General features: G+C 48.5%; 1 protein-coding gene across 3 annotated transcripts in view; it reads right to left on the reverse strand.

Moving 5' to 3' along the window:
- Window positions 1–17,802, reverse strand: part of LOC105480714 (thioredoxin reductase 2) — a 68,336-nt gene that overhangs the window by 49,239 nt on the left and 1,295 nt on the right. For 2 of the 3 annotated variants that reach the window (XM_011739835.3, XM_011739837.3), the window contains exon 2: window positions 8,354–8,422. In XM_011739835.3, the coding sequence (XP_011738137.1) occupies window positions 8,354–8,422 (69 nt within the window). The remainder of the gene's footprint in view (window positions 1–8,353; window positions 8,423–17,802) is intronic. The other variant, XM_011739836.3, reaches the window with a different exon arrangement.

Here is a 17,802-nt window from a genome sequence, read left to right on the forward strand (position 1 = left end):
AGAGACGGGGTTTCACCGTGTTAACCAGGATGGTCTCGATCTCCTGACCTCGTGATCCGCCCGTCTCGGCCTCCCAAAGTGCTGGGATTACAGGCTTGAGCCACCGCGCCCGGCCTTCCTGTAACTCTTAACTATCTCCCCCCACCCGCCACATGCCCACTCTTCAAAATTTAAAACAATTTATATTCTTTCTTTCCCCTTAAGTTTTCTCTTTTTGAATTCCTTCAGTGATGAGTTTCAAGGATAGATTCCTTCAACTAGGATAGTTTAGGTGACTTCTCTCCAAATGACCCACCTTCTCCAAAGTTCAGAAGGGATTTCCGATGCTCCCAGTAGGAAGTCTGAGGCCCTAGAAATGGGCAGCTCTGGACCTGCCCTGGCTCCAGGCTGTGTCAGCCTTGAACTCGGTCGCAATCAAACATCTGACCTATAGAAGTTAACAGCAGGCCGGGCGTGGTAACTCATGCCTGTAATCCCAGCACTTTGGGAAGCTGAGGCGGAGAGATCACCTGAGGTAAGGAGTTTGAGACCAGCCTGACCAACACAGTGAAAGTCATCTCTATTAAAAATACAAAATTAGCTGGGTGTGGTGGTGGGTGCCTGTAATCCCAGCTACTCGGGAGGCTGAGGCAGGAGAATTGCTTGAACCCAGGAGGCAAAAGTTGCAGTGAGCCGAGATGGCACCACTGCATGCTAGCCTGGGCAACAAGAGTGAAACTATGTCTCAAAAAAAAAAGTTTCAGCATTCACTGAAATCCCTGAGGCTGTGTTTTTTTGTTTTTTTTGTTTTTTTCCAAATCTTGTGGACTTCTGAGTGGTACAACTGCAGCTGCCTTGCCTGGTAACTTGGGTACCTGGTTTGTGGGTCCAAGTGTAGGCCATTCGGGTAGATTTGATTTTTTTTTTTTTTAATTTAAAAAAAGGCTTTTTTTTTTTTCTTTTAAAAAGACAGGGTCTCGCCGGGCACGGTGGCTCACGCCTGTAATCCCAGCACTTTGGGAGGCCGAGGCGGGTGGATCACAAGGTCAGGAGATCGAGACCATCCTGGCTAACACAGTGAAACCCCGTCTCTACTAAAAATACAAAAAAATTAGCCAGGTGTAGTGGCAGGAGCCTGTAGTCCCAGCTACTCGGGAGGCTGAGGCAGGAGAATGACGTGAACCCGGGAGGCGGAGCTTGCAGTGAGCCAAGATCGCGCCACTGCACTCCAGCCTGGGTGACAGAGCGAGACTCCGTCTCAAAAAAAAAAAAAAAAAGAGAAAAAGACAGGGTCTCACTTTGTCGCCCAGGCACTGGTGTGCAGCGGTGCGATCGCAGCTTGCTGACACCTTGACCTCCTGGGCTCAAGTGATCCTCCCAGCTCAGCCTCCCAAAGTGCTAGGACCACAGGCACACACCACGCCCGGCCCTCAGTGGTTTTCATGGATGAGTGTATCCCCAGACCCTCCGAAGGGGAGGATACTGCCTTATCTCTCTCCTTCTTCCACCAAGAGGGCCACACCTGGCCTTTCAACCTTGATCCAAGTGAGGTTGAAAAGCAAACAGGGCATTCATCTTCACCCTTTATAGCCACATAGCCACGTCTCCTGCCTACAAGCAGCTTCCACTACCCCTCACACCCCAAGGCCCGGCCTCATCAGCCGCAGCATCTTCACCTGGCCTTTCACACTGAAGCAGAAGGAGTGACGGTTTACTTTCAGCTGCACGGTCTCCATCATACCCATAGACCCAAAGGCCGAGCTTCCCCTCCGACCCTTCTCCTCAGCTCACTGCCCCACTAGCCATTCTGCATGTTCAAACAGCGCAGGCGCAACACGGAAGATATAACCAAAGGCTCAAGCTGGATTGTAGAGATGAAAACTACAACACAGGAGATGAAAAATACACTGGACGGGATTAACGGCAGGTCAGATGTTGCAGAATCTTTTATTGATGGGTTTGAAAACATAGGAATAGAAACTGTACAAAATGAAATGCAGAGCGTGTGGGGAAAAGAAAGAGATCAGCTTGTTACTATGTCTATATAGAAAGAAGTAGACATAAGAGACTCCATTTTGTTCTGTATTTGAGATGCTGTTAATCTGTGACCCTACCCCCAACCTTGTCCTTGCAAGAGACATGTGTTGTGGTAACTCAACGTTTAATGGATTTTGGGCGTGCAGGGTGTGTCTTTGTTCCTAGAAAAGCTAGGTATTGTCCAAGGTTTATCCCCCATGTGATAGGATGAAACAATGTTGCTAAAAGGTTTATCTCAAGGCACAGGATTTTCCTTTAAACTTATTCATGTCACAGAGATCCTTGTTCTTATGTCTTACTGCTAATTTCCTCCCTAAAAACGATCCTATTGTCCTACCACTCCCGTATCTTTAAGATGGTAAAGATAATTATCTATAAATACTAAGGGAACTCAGAGGCCGGTGCCGGCGTGGGTCCTCTGTAAGCTGAGCGTCGGTCCCCTGGGCCCCGCTTTTCTTTCTCTATACTTTGTCTCTGTGTCTTATTTCTTTTCTCAAGTCTCTCGTTCCACCTAACGAGAAACACCCACAGGTGTGGAGGGGCAGGCCACCCCTTCAGAGCGAAAATTGGTTCTAATGAAAAGAGCATCAGTAGGTTGTGGGGAAGCTTCATGCAGCCTAATATACATGGAATTAAAAGTCCCCACATGTGAGGGGAAGAGGGAGGGACAGAACAATTATTTGATAAAATAATGGTCAAAACTTTTCACAACTTCATGAAAACTAAAAATTCATAGAACCAAGAAGTTCAACAAACTCCAGCAAAAAAAATAAAAATAACAGAATGACATCAAGGCACACCATAAGTAAAAACCATTGCTCAAGACCAATGAAAAGAGAAAATCCTAAAAGCAACCAAGACGCACCACAGAGAAACTAAGATAAAAACAGTAGCAGATTTCTCACTGGAAACAATGCAAACCAGAAATCAGAGGGGCAAAATTTTTAAAGTACTGAAAAAAAAAGGAGGTCCGGGCACGGTGGCTCACACCTGTAATCCCAGCACTTTGGGAGGCCAAGGCGGGCGGGTCATGAGGTCAGGAGATCAAGACCATCCTGGCTAACACGGTGAAACCCCGTCTCTACTAAAATCACAAAAAATCAGCTGGGTGTGGTGGCAGGCACCTGTAGTCCCAGCTACTCAGGAGGCTGAGGCAGGAGAATGGCGTGAACCCAGGAGGCGGAGCTTGCAGTGAGCCGAGATCGCGCCACTGCCCTCCAGCCTGGGCAACAGAGCAAGACTCCATCTCAAAAAAAAGAAAAACAAAAACAAAACAACAACAACAACAAAAAAGAAGGCAAAATAAAGATGTTTTCAGACATCCAAAAGCTGAAAGAATTCATTACCCCCAGAGCCACATTACAAGAAATGCTAAAGGATGCCCTTAAGGTAGAAGAAAAATACCAGATGGAAATGTGGGTCCTCACAAAGGAATGAAGAGCACAGAAATACATGGGTGAGTATGTGAGATTTTCTCACATGTATATTTTAAACAAAAATAATAATGATGTATTGTGGATTTATAACATATAACAGTAAAATGCATGATATAATAACATAGAATGAAGGTTAGGAGGGGTGGAATAGATGTATGCTTTTTTAAGAGTAGATTGACAAGTTAAGGTACATGCCATAATCCCTAAAGCAACTCAAAATAAATCAAAGACCTAACTGTAAGAGCTTGAACTATAAAATGCTTAGAAGAAACCACAGGTGTAAATCTTTGTGACCTTGGATTTCTTAGCCATGATACCAAAATCATAAGCAACAAAGGAAAAAAAACAGATAAATTGGACTTCATCAAAATTTAAAACTTTTGTGGCACGAAGGATACCATCAAGAAAGTGAAAAGAGGCCAGGCACGGTGGCTCATGCCTGTAATACCATGACTCTGGGAGGCCAAGGTAGGAGCATCACCTGAGGTCAGGAGTTCAAGACCAGCCTGGCTAACATGGTGAAACCCCATCTCTACTAAAAGTACAAAAATTAGTCGGATGTAGTGGTGTGTGCCTGTGGTCCCAGCTACTTGGGAGGCTGAGGCAGGAGAATCACTTGAGCCTGGGAGGCAGAGGTTGCAGTGAGCCGAGATCATGCCACTGCACTCCAGCTAGGGTGGCAGATCGAGACTCCATCTCAAAAAACAAAACAACGGTCGCCCACGCCTGTTAATCCCAACACTTTGGGAGGCCAAGGTGGGTGGATCACTTGAGGTCAAGAGTTCAAGACCAGCCTGGCCAGTATGGTGAAACCCCCGTCTCTACTAAAAATACAGGTGGTGGTGCACACCTGTAATCCCAGCTACTCGGGAGGCTGAGGTGGGAGAATTGCTTGAGCCTGAGAGGTAGAGGTTGCAGTGAGCCAAGATGGCGCCACTGCACTCCAGCCTGGGCAACACAGTAAGACCCTGTTTCAAACACACACACACACACACACACACACACACACACACACACACACAAACAGCTGAAATGTCCAGAACAGACCCATCCATGGATATAGGAAGTAGATTAGTGGTTGCCGGGGCAGGGAGAGGGGGGAAGAGAGTGACTGCTAATGGGTATAGGGTATTTTGGGGAGAAACTAAAATGTTCTTGAATAACACAAGTTTGAACTGTGCAGGTCCATTCATACATGAATTTTTTTCAATAAATATAATCCTTGACTGGGCCCAGTGGCTCCCACCTATAATCCCAGCACTTTGGAAGGCCAAGGTGGGCGGATCACCTGAGGTCAGGAGTTCGAGACCAGCCTGGCCAACATGGTGAAACCCCATCTCTACTAAAAATATAAAAATTAGCTGTGTGTGGTGGCAGGCACCTGTAATCCCAGCTATTCGGGGGGCTGAGGCAAGAGAATTGCTTGAATCTGGGAGGCGGAGGTTGCAGTGAGCTAAGATTGTGCCATTGCATTCCAGCCTGGGTGACAAGAGCAAAACTCCATCTCAAAAAAATATATATATTGTCTCTCCATATCAGCAAGTTCCAAATCTGTAACCAAACTTGGGTTGAAAACACAGTATTCAGCTGGGCGTGGTGGCTCATGACTGTAATCCAGCACTTTGGAAGGCTGAGGCAGATGGATCACTTGAGCTCAGGAATTCAAGACCAGCCTGGGCACCATAGCAAACCCCATCTCCACCAAAAAAATACAAAAAGTAGCTAGGTATGGTGGTGTCTGTGGTTCTAGCCACTTGGGAAGCTGAGGTGGGAAAATTGCTTGAACCCAGGAGGTGGAGGTTGCAGTGAGCCAAGATTGCGTCACTGCACTCCAGCCTGGGCGACACAGTGATATCTCAAAAAGAAAAAAAAAAAAAGAAAGAAAATTAAAGAAAGAAAAAGGAAAAAACAGTATTCATAGGATGCAAAACTATATATACAGAGGGCTGACTTTGTATCTGTGGGTTCTGCAGGGCCAACTGCCTGACTGCAGTATGCACGAATTTCGGTGTCCATGGATTTTGGTAACAGCGAGGGGCCCTGAAACCAGTCGTCTTCAGGTACCGAGGGACAACTGCATACGTAATGTGAGGTATATCCCAATAAAACGATTCTAAAAATATGAAACACTGAGGGATGTGTCTGATAAAATATGTGAAAGACGTATACGTTGAAAACTACAGGCTAGACACAGTGGCTCATGCCTGTAATCCCAACATTTTGGGAAGCCGAAGTGAGAGGATCATTTGAGCCCAGGATTTTGAGACTGGCCTGGGCAACACAGAGAGACTCCCATCTCTCTTTTTTTAAATAAAAAAAAAACTTGAAAAAGCAACTAAAAAATGCTACTGAAAGAAATGAAAAAACACCTAAATAAGAGATATAACATATGACCCAGCTGGTCCAATTTTAGGCACTTACCCAAAATAATTTAAAACATATATCCACACAAACACAAAGACAGATGTTCACAGCAGTACTGTTCACAATGGCCAAAAGGGAGAAACAATTCAAGTGTCAAGCTACAGGGGAACACATACACGAGACGGCACAGCCATAAACAGAACACTACTCAGCAATGAAAAGCAAGAAGCCAACGACAGTTGCACCAATGAAGACGAGTCTCAAGGTCACTACCCTGAGTGAAAGAAGCCAGAAGAGGGAGATGACATACAGCAGCATTCCGTCTATACCCAATTATAGAAAATGTAAACTATAGCCACAGCACATGCCTGATTGCCTGGGATGCAGAGGCGGGGAAGCCAGAAGGGATTGCCAAGGTTTCAGAAAATGTTGGGGTGTTATGGGCTGAGCTGTATCCCCTCAAAATCCCTGTGTGGAAGCCCTAAACCCTAGCACTTCAGAATGTGACTGTATTTAGAGACGGGGTCTTTAAAAAGGTAATTAAGTTGGCTGGACGCGGTGACTCACGCCTGTAATCCCAGGACTTTGGGAGGCTGAGGCAGGCGGATCACTTGAGGTCAGGAGATCGACATCAGCTTGACAAACACGGTGAAACCCCGTCTCTACTAAAAGACAAAAATTAGCCAGGTGTGGTGGCAGGCGCCTGTAATCTTAGCTACTCGGGAAACTGTGGCAGGAGAATCGCTTGAACCCAGGAGGCACAGGTTGCAGTGAGCCAAGATCGCGCCACTGCACTCCAACCTGAGTGACAAAGCAAGACTCCCTCTCAAAAACAAACAAAAAAAAGTAGTTAAGTTAAAATGAGGCCATACACAGGTACAGTGGCCACATGTGTAATAGCATTTTGGGAGGGTAAGGCAGGAGGATGGCTTGAACCCAGGAGTTTGAGGTTGCAGTGAGCTGCGATCATGCCACTGCACTCCAGCCTGGGAGGCAGAACAAGACTCTGTCTCCAATAAAAAGCCAACAGAAAAAGACGCCATCCACTTGATCCAGTAGGACAGGCATAGGTAGAGATTAGGACGTAGACATGCACAGAGGGACAATGGCTGCCATCTACAGCCCAAGGCAGAGGCCTCAGAAGAAACCAGCCCTGCCCGCACCTTGATCATTTCCAGCCTCCAGAACTGAGAGATAATAAGTGTGTGCTGTTTCAGCCACCCAGTCTGTTGCGGCAGTCTGTTTATTACGGCAGCCCTGGCGGACTAACAGGGAGTGGAGGACACACTCGCAATCGTGACTGCGGTACTGGCTGCACGGACTCATGCACATGTCAAGAATGATCAGGCTGCCCATTTTAATAGCTACAGTTCATCTCAACAAAACTGCAAAACCATGTCATCCTCTGCAGGGAAATGCCACTCTCATAAAAGGCGAAGACATACCCAGGAGCTGTCCACATTCTGGATTAAAGGGGACTCAGGTCTCTGCAGCTACAGCATGGGAGTGAACGCACAGCCCAGGTGCCTGGTCTGCTAAAAGGAACAGCACTAGGCCTCGTGGCTGCCTGTGCCATCCGTTTCTGGGAGTGGTTCTGACAGTACAGTGTGGCACAGACCCTGCGTGCCTCTGCTAATCCCCAATAGGCCAGGAGACTTCCCACGTTCCTACCCACTCCCCAGCCCCCCGGGAGCAAGAGTAGTGGATTTCTTTTACACCATGTATGCTTCTAAAGCCCAATACTGGACATCAGAGAAGCACAGCTTCAGGGCCAAAGCGCCTGGTGAACTCCCTCTCATTTCAGCCCCACCTCCCTTTCACCCCTCCCCTCCCCATTCACCACACCTGCCCCCTTATCATTGTTTACACATGGCCAGAGCAGACCAGGAACTCCTATAGCAGGGCACAGAGTCTGGCAAAGTGCTGGTGGCCCATGCATCATGCAGGTTAGCAGAGATCTGCAAGGTGTCATCTCGGGACACCTCTGGGTCCAGCCCATTTGCCCAACATCTTTACTCACTGGGTGCCAGGCCAAGTACAAGACTCAGCCAGCAGAACTGACCATGGGCCCTGGGGGAAGGTGCCAACACTAAGAACAAGGACAGGGACAGGAAAGGAGGGTGCAGCTCCAGCCTCGCAGCTAGCTGGGCAGGTGCAGAGAGCAGGCAGGCAGGGGGACAGCCACAGTAAGGCGAAGCAGAGGACTGTGCAGAAGCACGTGAAGGAAAGTGGGGAGCCCGCAGAGGGTGTGAGTGGTGGGAGCTGAGACTAGTTGGACTGGGGCTCTCACTGTGAGTAAAGCGGAAGAGCTGGAGGGCTGGAGCTGAGGAAGGTTCAGCCATGAAGTGCCGCAGTGGCCGCTGGGTGCAGCAGACAGCTGGAGCGTGGCAGGGAACAGGCCACAACACAGAGGCCACTGGGGTGACCCCAGCAGGGAGGTGGTGCATTTTGCTCATGGACGCTTTCTGGACAGCACCACCCTCTCTAGGGGCCCTAAAAGCTTTGAGGCCTTGCCACAAAGGATACAGAATACATACCCTCCTTGGCACAAGCCAGGCCGCCAGATCCCCCGCCAATCACCAGGAGATCATAGTCCCGCTGACCTGCTGAGAGAAGGGATGAGAGGTGGGAAGGAATGTCTGTCTGGTTAAATGTGGTATAGGATCTATTTCATCAGGATTGGAGACTCCATCCTGTGACGGTCAGGGGTGACAAGGCACCACACATCATAGCAGAAAGAGTGACTCGATACACATAGTCTGTGCAAATCCAGAGACCAAGCCATATGGTGGTGAGGCTGGCCGTGGGTGTGTGTGATCATCTTTGCAAATCACAGGCACACCATGCCAACCACTCTGAACTCAAACTTCACCCAGTGTTCTGAGTCAGAATTAAAATATTTTCTTTTTTATTCTATTTATTTTTGAGACAGGATCTCACTCTGGCTTGGGGGAGGGATGAAAAGCAAGAAGGAACACAGTCAGCACAGGGCTAGGACACAGACCCAGAAGGGCCCCCACGACAGGGGCACAGTGGCACAATCACAGCTCACTGCAGCCTCCACCTCCTGGGCTCAAGTGATCCTCTAGCCTCAGCCTCCAGAATAGCTAGGACTACAGGCACCGACCACCACGTCCAGCTGAATTTTTTTGTTTTGTAGAGATGCGGTCTGGCTATGTTGCCCAGGCTGGTCTCAAACACCTGGCCTCAAGCAATCCTCCCACCTTGGCCTCCCAAGGTGCTAGGATCACAAGCATGAGCCACCAAGGTGGACTAAAACATTCTCCTCAAGTCCACGTGCCTTTCAGTTGTGAAGGCTGCCCTCCATCACAAGTGAGCAAGAATAAAAGCACAAGCAGCCCCTGTCCCTCACAGCTGGCCAGTGCACACAGCCAGGGTCTCAGTGTGCCCGGCTGCAGTCACCTAGGAGGGAAGCCACCCCGGGCATAGGGAGAGCTGTCTGGGCTCAGGTTTCATCCCTGGAATTCCTCTTGGGCTGGCTGTGGTGTCACCTCACCTCGGTCCTCCGTGGTGGCTGACTGCACATAGTGCCACTTTCAGCCTTTTTAGCCTGCAAAAGGTGTCATCTGTGTGCAAGCTACTGGCAAGGAAGGCAGGCAAGGGGCAGCCAAAAAAGGGAGGGATGGAGAATAAGGGAGCGGAGGGAGGAAGTGCAGAGGGGAAGTACACTGAACTGGACCTGAGGTCCGGTACACCCAGCACCAGGCACCAGCCCGCTCCCTGCTGAAGGAAGGAAGAAATAACAGAAAGTCATCAGTCTGCGGGGTGAGGGCAGGGTGGGGACTGATGACAAGACTCTGGGGTATAAAACAAGTAGTGTCCTCACCCCCTCTGCAGATACGAGCCTGCCCAGATAAGAAGCACCACCCTCCCAGAGCACCTGGAGCTGGTCGCTGCTTCAGACAAGGCCAAGAGTTTCCATGATCAGAGTGAGGTCTGTCATCCAAGGCTGGGCAACCTGCCCACCACCTGCATCAGAGCCTAGCGTCTGCCGTGAGAAGGCTGCACCTATCTTTGCAGCCACCTCCACCTTCCTAGGCAGGCAAGGCTGCAGAGAATATACCTGGAGTGCCATGTCTCTCCGCACCCTGGCTCTGCAGATGCCCCACAGACTGGGGTCTAGAACATGCACTCCTAAATGAAACAAGAGCTGGAGCCTACAGGTGACCTGGCTCACAGCTGAGAAAGCTTGGGAAGCTGCATCTAGGCACTCAGGCCATGGCCTGCAGCCAGCCTGCCCCACAGCCAAACCCATCCACCGTTTCACTTGGCAGCCAGCATCTGAGTGCATGTGAGATGTGTGCACACCTGTGGGAACTGACAGAGCCACAACTCGGTTCCAGCAGCCAGTCCAAAGCACACTCAATTCCTAACTCAACTCAAAGGCTTGGAAAGGCCTAAACTGTTGTAAATTATTCTGATAGCTTTAATATAAGTCTAGAGAACCAAGAACTGCTGGTCAGGTAGAAGCTGCCACGAGGTCCCCCGGAGAGCATGAACCTGCTGATGGAGGAGAGTCTCTCTCCTCCTGCTGCCTGGTAGCCAGAGGCTTTGCCCACAACGTCCCTACCTTCCATGGCAGGTGCCTGTCCTTCTTGTTGCCATAGCAGGGTCCTTGTTATGTCACCCTGCCCTGCAGCCTCGCACTGTGCCCCCTGTCTGCTATTGGGCAGGGTGAGCAGCTGTCTGTATGGATGTGCTTATCTCGGGCGGCTTGCTCTCCCCCTGTGCACACCTAGAAGCCCACTCGGGCTGATAAACACTGGCACAGGGGAGTCATTTGCAAGCATAGGAGATCTGCCTTTAAGCACCTGGAAGGGCTTGGGTAGCCTGCTGGGGAGAAAGGACCCCAAAGTACCTCAAAGGTGGGTAGGGCAGACGCTGCTCGATGGGAGGAAGGGCTGGGTGGCAGGTGTTACCTGGGGACACACCACCTGTGCACTCCAGTGTCCTGGGGAGCCTCATAACCTTGCCTTTCACCCACTTTAGCCAGGCATACTCTCTCCACCTGCAGGGCTTGGCCCCAGCAAGTGTCTCCCTTGCCTCTGCCTTCTGACACATTGTCTATTAATTTTCTGCTCCACTTTGAACCCACTGCCTGGTACAGGCCAGCAAAGAGCAAGCACCCAGAGCTCATAGCAAGGCCCAAGAGAATGCAGCACTGCACCAGTGAAGGCAAGAGGAAGGGTCCTCCAAAATGTGCACCCACAGGTGGGCTGGCCACCTCAGGAGCCCTCCTGTATGGCTGCTCTATCTTGAGCTCTTTCCTGGCAGCAGGTATTGTCATTCTGGCTCCTGTTCAGGGGCTGCATCACCCACCCCCTCCAAGCCTGGGACAGGGCCAGTCTTCCTGCTCTAAAAGGAGAAACTGCAGGGCCTGCAGTCCCAGCTACTGGGGAAGCTGAGGCTGGAGGGTGAGTTGAGCCCAGGAGTTCAAGGCTGTAGTGAGCTACGTTAGCACCACTGCACTCCAGCCTGGGTAACAGAGTGAGACTGTCTCAGGAAAAAAAAAAAAGAAAAGAAACACACCCCTGGGCCGGGCACAGTGGCTCACACCTGTGTTGCAGGAAGTCAGGGACCCCAAATGGAGGGACCAGCTGGAGCCATGGCAGAGGAACATAAATTGTGAAGATTTCATTTTAATGTGGACATTTATCAATTCCCAGATAATACTTTTATAATTTCTTATGCCTGCCTTTACTTTAATCTCTTAATCCAGTTGTCTTTGTAAGCTGAGAATGTACATCACCTCAGGACAACTGTGATAATTGTTAACGGCAGAAATTGATTGTAAAACGTGTGTGTTTGAACAATATGAAATCAGTGCACCTTGAAAAAGAACAGAATAACAGCAAGTTTTAGGGAACAAGGGAAGACAACCACAAGGTCTGACTGCCTGCAGGGTCAGGCAAAAAGAGCCATATTTTTCTTCTTGCAGAGAGCCTATAAATGGATGTGCAAGTAGGAGAGATATTGCTAAATTCTTTTCCAAGCAAGGAATATTAAGACCCTGGGAAAGGAATGCATTCCTGGGGGGAGGTCCATAAATGGCCACTCTGGGAGTGTCTGTCTTATGTGGTTGAGATAAGGACTGAAATATGCCCTGGTCTCCTGTAGTACCCTAAGGATTATTAGGGTGGGGAAAAAACTCTGCCCTGGTCAATTTGTGGTCAGACCAGTTCTCTGCTCTTGAACCATGTTTTCTGTTGTTTAAGATGTTTATCAAGACAATATGTGCACAGCTGAACATAGACCCTTATCAATAGTTCTGATTTTGCCCTTGTCCTGTTTCCTCAGAGGCATGTGATCTTTGTTCTGCCTTTTGCCCTTTGAAGCATGTGATCTTTGTGACTACTCCCTGTTCGTACACCCCTTCCCCTTTTATAATCCTTAATAAAAACTTGATGGTTTTGTAGCTCAGGTGGGCATCACAGTCCTACCGATATGTGATATCATCCCCGGCAGTCCAGCTGTAAAATTCATCTCTTTGTACTCTTTCTCTTTATTTCTCTACCGGCCGACACTTACGGAAAATAGAAAGAATCTACGTTGAAATATTGGGGGTGGGTTCCCCTATCTGGAGCCCAACATGGTTTTCTTTTTCCTAAGTGCATGTGGGAACCTGATTCCCTTTGGTAGGTGCGGAGAAACGTTCATCGGTCCAGTCCACGGAAACACTTGTTTGCCTCCCTGACGACTGGTGAGTCGTCTGTGTATTGTCCAGGGTAACTATGGGTCACGTGGAGTCTAAACATTATGCTTATCTCTGCTATATTAAACTCCTGTTAAAACAGGGGGGAGTTCAGGTTCCCATGGAAAATATGGTCACCCTATTCAGGGCGGTAGAAGAAATACCTTGGAGAAAACCAAGAAGAAATATCTTGGTTTCCTGAAAAGGGAACATGAGATGTGGAACTATGGGATCGTGTTGGTGCAAAATTCCGGGAATTGGTCCCAACAGAAAATTATGTTCCCGTCACTATTTGAGGTGATTGGGCCTTCACATGTGCCGTGCCGTCGTAATGACATACCAGTTCCATGACCCCCTGTAGTTACCACAATTTTCTGAATCTGGTGACCCTCTACTTCTTCCTCAGCTTTCCTCTCTTGCTCGGCCTTCGTTATCTGCTCAGCCTCTCCCTTCGCCTACTCCTCCCCCACCTGACAATACTGAGGATTCAATATCTAAGTCTGGTGACTTTGGTTTAACGTCACCCCCTGATGATCTTATTTATTTTCATGAAGAGCCGATACTCGTAGCTCCCTGACTTGGACAGCCCAGGACCACATCCATGCTAACTCTTCCCTCTCCAAACCTTTGCAGTCTTTGCCTCCGGAGCCATCCAAACTACAATTTACCTGTAATTCTGCAGGCCCTCCCCCATCCACCACAGCCCCTCACCCTCCTGTCATTTCGGTCCCTCAACCGGTCACTTTGCCATCCACTCAACCTGCTTCTCTGTACCCTTCTTCACGCATGGACGCCCCTGCCACTCTGGTTGCACAGGACTGGGCCAGTAATCACCAATATGCTGCTGCCTCTTCTGCTCCCCCAGTGCCCTTTTCTCACACTCTCATACCAGTCCAACCTCCTCAACCTCAGTTTCCCTTATCTACACATACTTTTCCTGTCACTTCTATGCCAACTCCGTCTCATGTGGCTGCTCTTGAAACTTCCATGCAACACTTACTACACCAAAATAAACAAACAAATAGATGAGAGGCGTGGGCTTATCCTGTCACGCTGGAACCTCCTAATGCTCAAGGGGTACAAGTGCGTCAATACGCGCTGCTCAATCTTACCTTTTTAAAAGAACTCAAGGATGCTTGTACTCAGTATGGTCCTACTTCTCCATATGTTAAAATGGTATTACAGACTCTTTGTACTGAGGTCATTTTGCTTCCTTTAGACTGGGACCTTTTGGCAAAAGCTGTTCTAACTCCATCTCAGCATTTACAGTTCCGTAGCTGGTGGTCAGAGGAGGACCACCTGCAGGCTCAGCTAAATTGGGCTGATGGCATTCCAATTACTCAGGCTCAGCTCACAGGCTCTGATAACACTCTGATACTACCACTCAATTAGGCTTTGATGCTCTCACCACGGAACAAGTAACAAAGCTATGTATGAGAGCTTGGGATAAATTACGTGCCCCAGGCCAAGCTCCTGTTTCTTTTACTACAGTTAAACAGGGTCACAATGAATTATATCCTGATTTTTTGGCTAAATTACAAGATGCTGTTGAAAAATCTGTCTCTGATGAGCACGCTCAAGGTATTCTCCTTCGTATGTTAGCTTTTGAAAATGCGAACCATGAGTGTAGAACGGCCACGTGTTCCGGCCAACGACAAAATTTACCTGATCACGAGGTATTGCCTGCATATATGAAGGCTAGTGAAGGCATCGGATCAGACACACACGAAGCTATTGTGGGCACGGGCCATGAAGGATGGCAACCAAACTGGCTCGACTGATTATTTTCTTGGAGCCTGCTATAATTGTGGTCAACTTGGTCACACTAAAAAAAAAACTGCACTGTGAAAAACTTAAAAGCAGCCAAGTTGGCTCAACAAACACGGTCAAATGCTCCTGCTACCGTTTGCCTGCGTTGTCATAAAGGTAAACATTGGGCAAGTACTTGCCACTCTAAGTCTGATATAGATGAAAATCCCTTGCCACAGAACCAGGGAAACGGGAAGCGGGGCCAGCCCCAGGCTCCAATATCAAATGGGACACCTCAGACTCAGACCAACATTGCATTTCCCCTTCAAACAGTCCCAACACAGCCCCCAGCACAAACAAATTTACCTACAGCCAACCCAGATGGGTCTCAGTCTCTTCTTCTGTCTCAGTACAATGTTTGTGTACCTCCACAGTAGGGGGCGGGGAGGCCGATCTCTGTAGTACCATTCCTCTAAATTTACCACCTAATTTTTTGCCTTTAATTGTCCCCATGGGGGTCACTGGCCCTTTACCTCAAGGTTCGGTGGGCCTGGTGTTAGGCAGGGCATCCACCTCTGCTAAAGGTATCATAGTTCATACCTGTCTCATTAATTGATTCCTCTGATGAGATTAAACTCATCGTGTCTGCCAAAGTTCCTGTTTCCATTCTGGCTGGTGAGTCCACTGCTCAATTACTTTTACTACCTAATATTGTTTTAAACAAAGGAGATAAGACACGGGGTCCTGGGATGGGCTCCGGTGGTGAAAAAGCCACTTATTGCATTAATGTAATTGCTAAACAGCAGCCCACCTACACCATACACATTCAAGGGAAAAAGTTTGAGGGCCTAGTAGATACCGGGGCTGCGATTTCTATTGTGTCCTCTAATTTACAGCCTTCATCCTGGCCTAAACATTCCGCTAACATGAGATTAGTAGGTGTTGGAAAAGCTGATGAAGTTCACCAGAGTATGTTTATCTTGCCTTGCACTGGCCCTGATGGTCAAAAGGGAACAATTCGCCTTATATCACACCAATCCCCGTTAATCTTCGGGGAAGAGATTTGCTGGCACAGTGGGGGGCTGAAATTAATATTCCACATAACTCTTATAGTGCTCCCAGTCAACATATAATGGAAAACATAGGGTTTGTTCCTGGATTCGGTCTCGGTCCCAAACCTGAAAAAATTACTAAACCTCTTCAAGTTACTGTAAAAGAAGACAAGGCTGGTTTAAAAGCATAATTTAACCACTCCCCACTCCCAATTACATTTAGCATTGTTTACTTTAAACTTTCTAAATGTTCCTAAAGAAAATACTCTGACTGCAGCTAAATGCCATTATACAGGCAAAGAATTCTCCCTAAATGAAGGCAAGCCAGTGTCACGGAAAAACTCCCAAACCAATACCTGGGAACCTGGAACAATTATAACGTGGGAAGAGGGTATGCTTGCATTTCACCAGGATATCATCTATCCCCTGTCTGGGTGCCCACTAGGAGACTTAAACTTTGTGTAAATACTGACAATAAAAACCACAGGGAAGGCCGGGCGCAGTGGCTCACGCCTGTAATCCCAGCACTTTGGGAGGCCGAGACGAGAGGATCACGAGGTCAGGAGATCGAGACCATCCTGGCTAACACGGTGAAACCCCGTCTCTACTAAAAATACAAAAAATTAGTCGGGTGCAGTGGCGGGTGCCTGTAGTCCCAGCTACTCGGGAGGCTGAGGCAGGAGAATGGCGTGAACCTGGGAGGCGGAGCTTGCAGTGAGCCGAGATGGCGCCACCACACTCCAGCCTGGGTGACAGAGCAAGACTCCGTCTCAAAAAAAAAAAAAAAAAAACCACAGGGAAGAGACGTCTGCATCAGAGACCGCCCTCATACCTGGTGAGATCTGTGCTGACTGCTTAGAAACTGGCACGCCAAATCAAAATGGGTCTGGTTCAATCCTCCCTAATGGCAACGGAGACCCCTCTAACTAATCCCACTTCTCCTAATTCCCTCTTTTTCTCCTTACGAACCTAAAAATCTCACCATTTCTATTAGCCTGAAAATAACATCCCTCTGTTCTTCTTTTCCTCCTTCAGCACTGGATCTCGCTTACAATAGGTTTTATTTAATAACTATCTTCCTTATACTTTCTGTCTCACCAGTTTCCCCTCAAACTGATTTACCTGCTACACAAAACTATTCTTACTGGGCTTATGTGCCTTTTCCTCCACTTATTCAACCTCTCACCTGGATGGATGCTCCTGCGGAAATCGATACTAACGACAGCGTGTGGATGTCTGGTGCTACAGATGACCATTGCCCTGCTCAACCAGGAGAAGAAGGCACTGCATTTAATGTTACTATGGGTCATAAATACCCTCCTCTGTGCCTCGGACATGCACCTGGTTGTATCCATCCAGAAACTCCAAAGTCTGGGCTCCTTGTCTTTCAGAGAGATTAGCTACAGGGAAATGGGGACATTTGGTCTCCGGCCTCCCCCTTTCTCCTTTAAGACAAATAAAAAGGGGAGTAATAGGAGATACCCTATACTTTCAATATAAACCTGTAGGAAAACCATGTCCTAAAAATTTTGAGGGCCCATCTAAAACTTTAATTTGGGAAGTTTGTGTTAACTCACATGCACTAGTATTAAAAAATGACTCGGCCGGGCGCAGTGGCTCATGCCTGTAATCCCAGGCATGAGATTTGGGAGGCCGAGGTAGGCAGACCACGAGGTCAGGAGATAGAGACCATCCTGGCTAACACGGTGAAACCCCATCTTTACTAAAAATACAAAAAATTGGCCGGGCAAGGTGGTGGTCGCCTGTAGTCCCAGCTACTCGGGAGGCTGAGGCAGGAGAATGGCATGAATCCGGGAGGCAGAGCTTGCAGTGAGCCGAGATCACACCACTGCACTCCAGCCTGGGCGACAGAGCAAGACTCTGTCTCAAAAAAAAAAAGACTCATATGGTTTAGTAATAGACTGGGCACCAAAGGGCTATTTAAAAAACAACTGCTCAGCTGGGAGCGGTGGCTCAAGCCTGTAATCCCAGCACTTTGGGAGGCTGAGACGGGCGGATCACAAGGTCAGGAGATCGAGACCATCCTGGCTAACACGGTGAAACCCCGTCTCTACTAAAAAATACAAAAAAACTAGCCAGGCGAGGTGGCGGGCGCCTGTAGTCCCAGCTACTCGGGAGGCTGAGGCAGGAGAATGGCGTGAACCCGGGAGGCGGAGCTTGCAGTGAGCTGAGATCCGGCCACTGCACTCCAGCCTGGGTGACAGAGCGAGACTCCGTCTCAAAAAAAAAAAAAACAAAAAAAAAAAACAACTGCTCCTCTGGCAGAAGGGAATGCCTGGTGGCTACTTATTTTATTTCTTACTGGGAGGAACAGGATCACCATCCTATTTTGCACAGAAGGTTCAGCTCGCTCTTTCCCTTAAGATGGGAAGATAAGGGCATTACCCCCCTGAGGCCTTGTATGATATTCCCCATTCTGAGCCCAGAACGCCCAGAACTTTAGAAATTGGCT

Source organism: Macaca nemestrina, chromosome 15 (genome assembly GCF_043159975.1).
Source record: "Macaca nemestrina isolate mMacNem1 chromosome 15, mMacNem.hap1, whole genome shotgun sequence".
Lineage (NCBI taxonomy): Eukaryota > Metazoa > Chordata > Mammalia > Primates > Cercopithecidae > Macaca > Macaca nemestrina.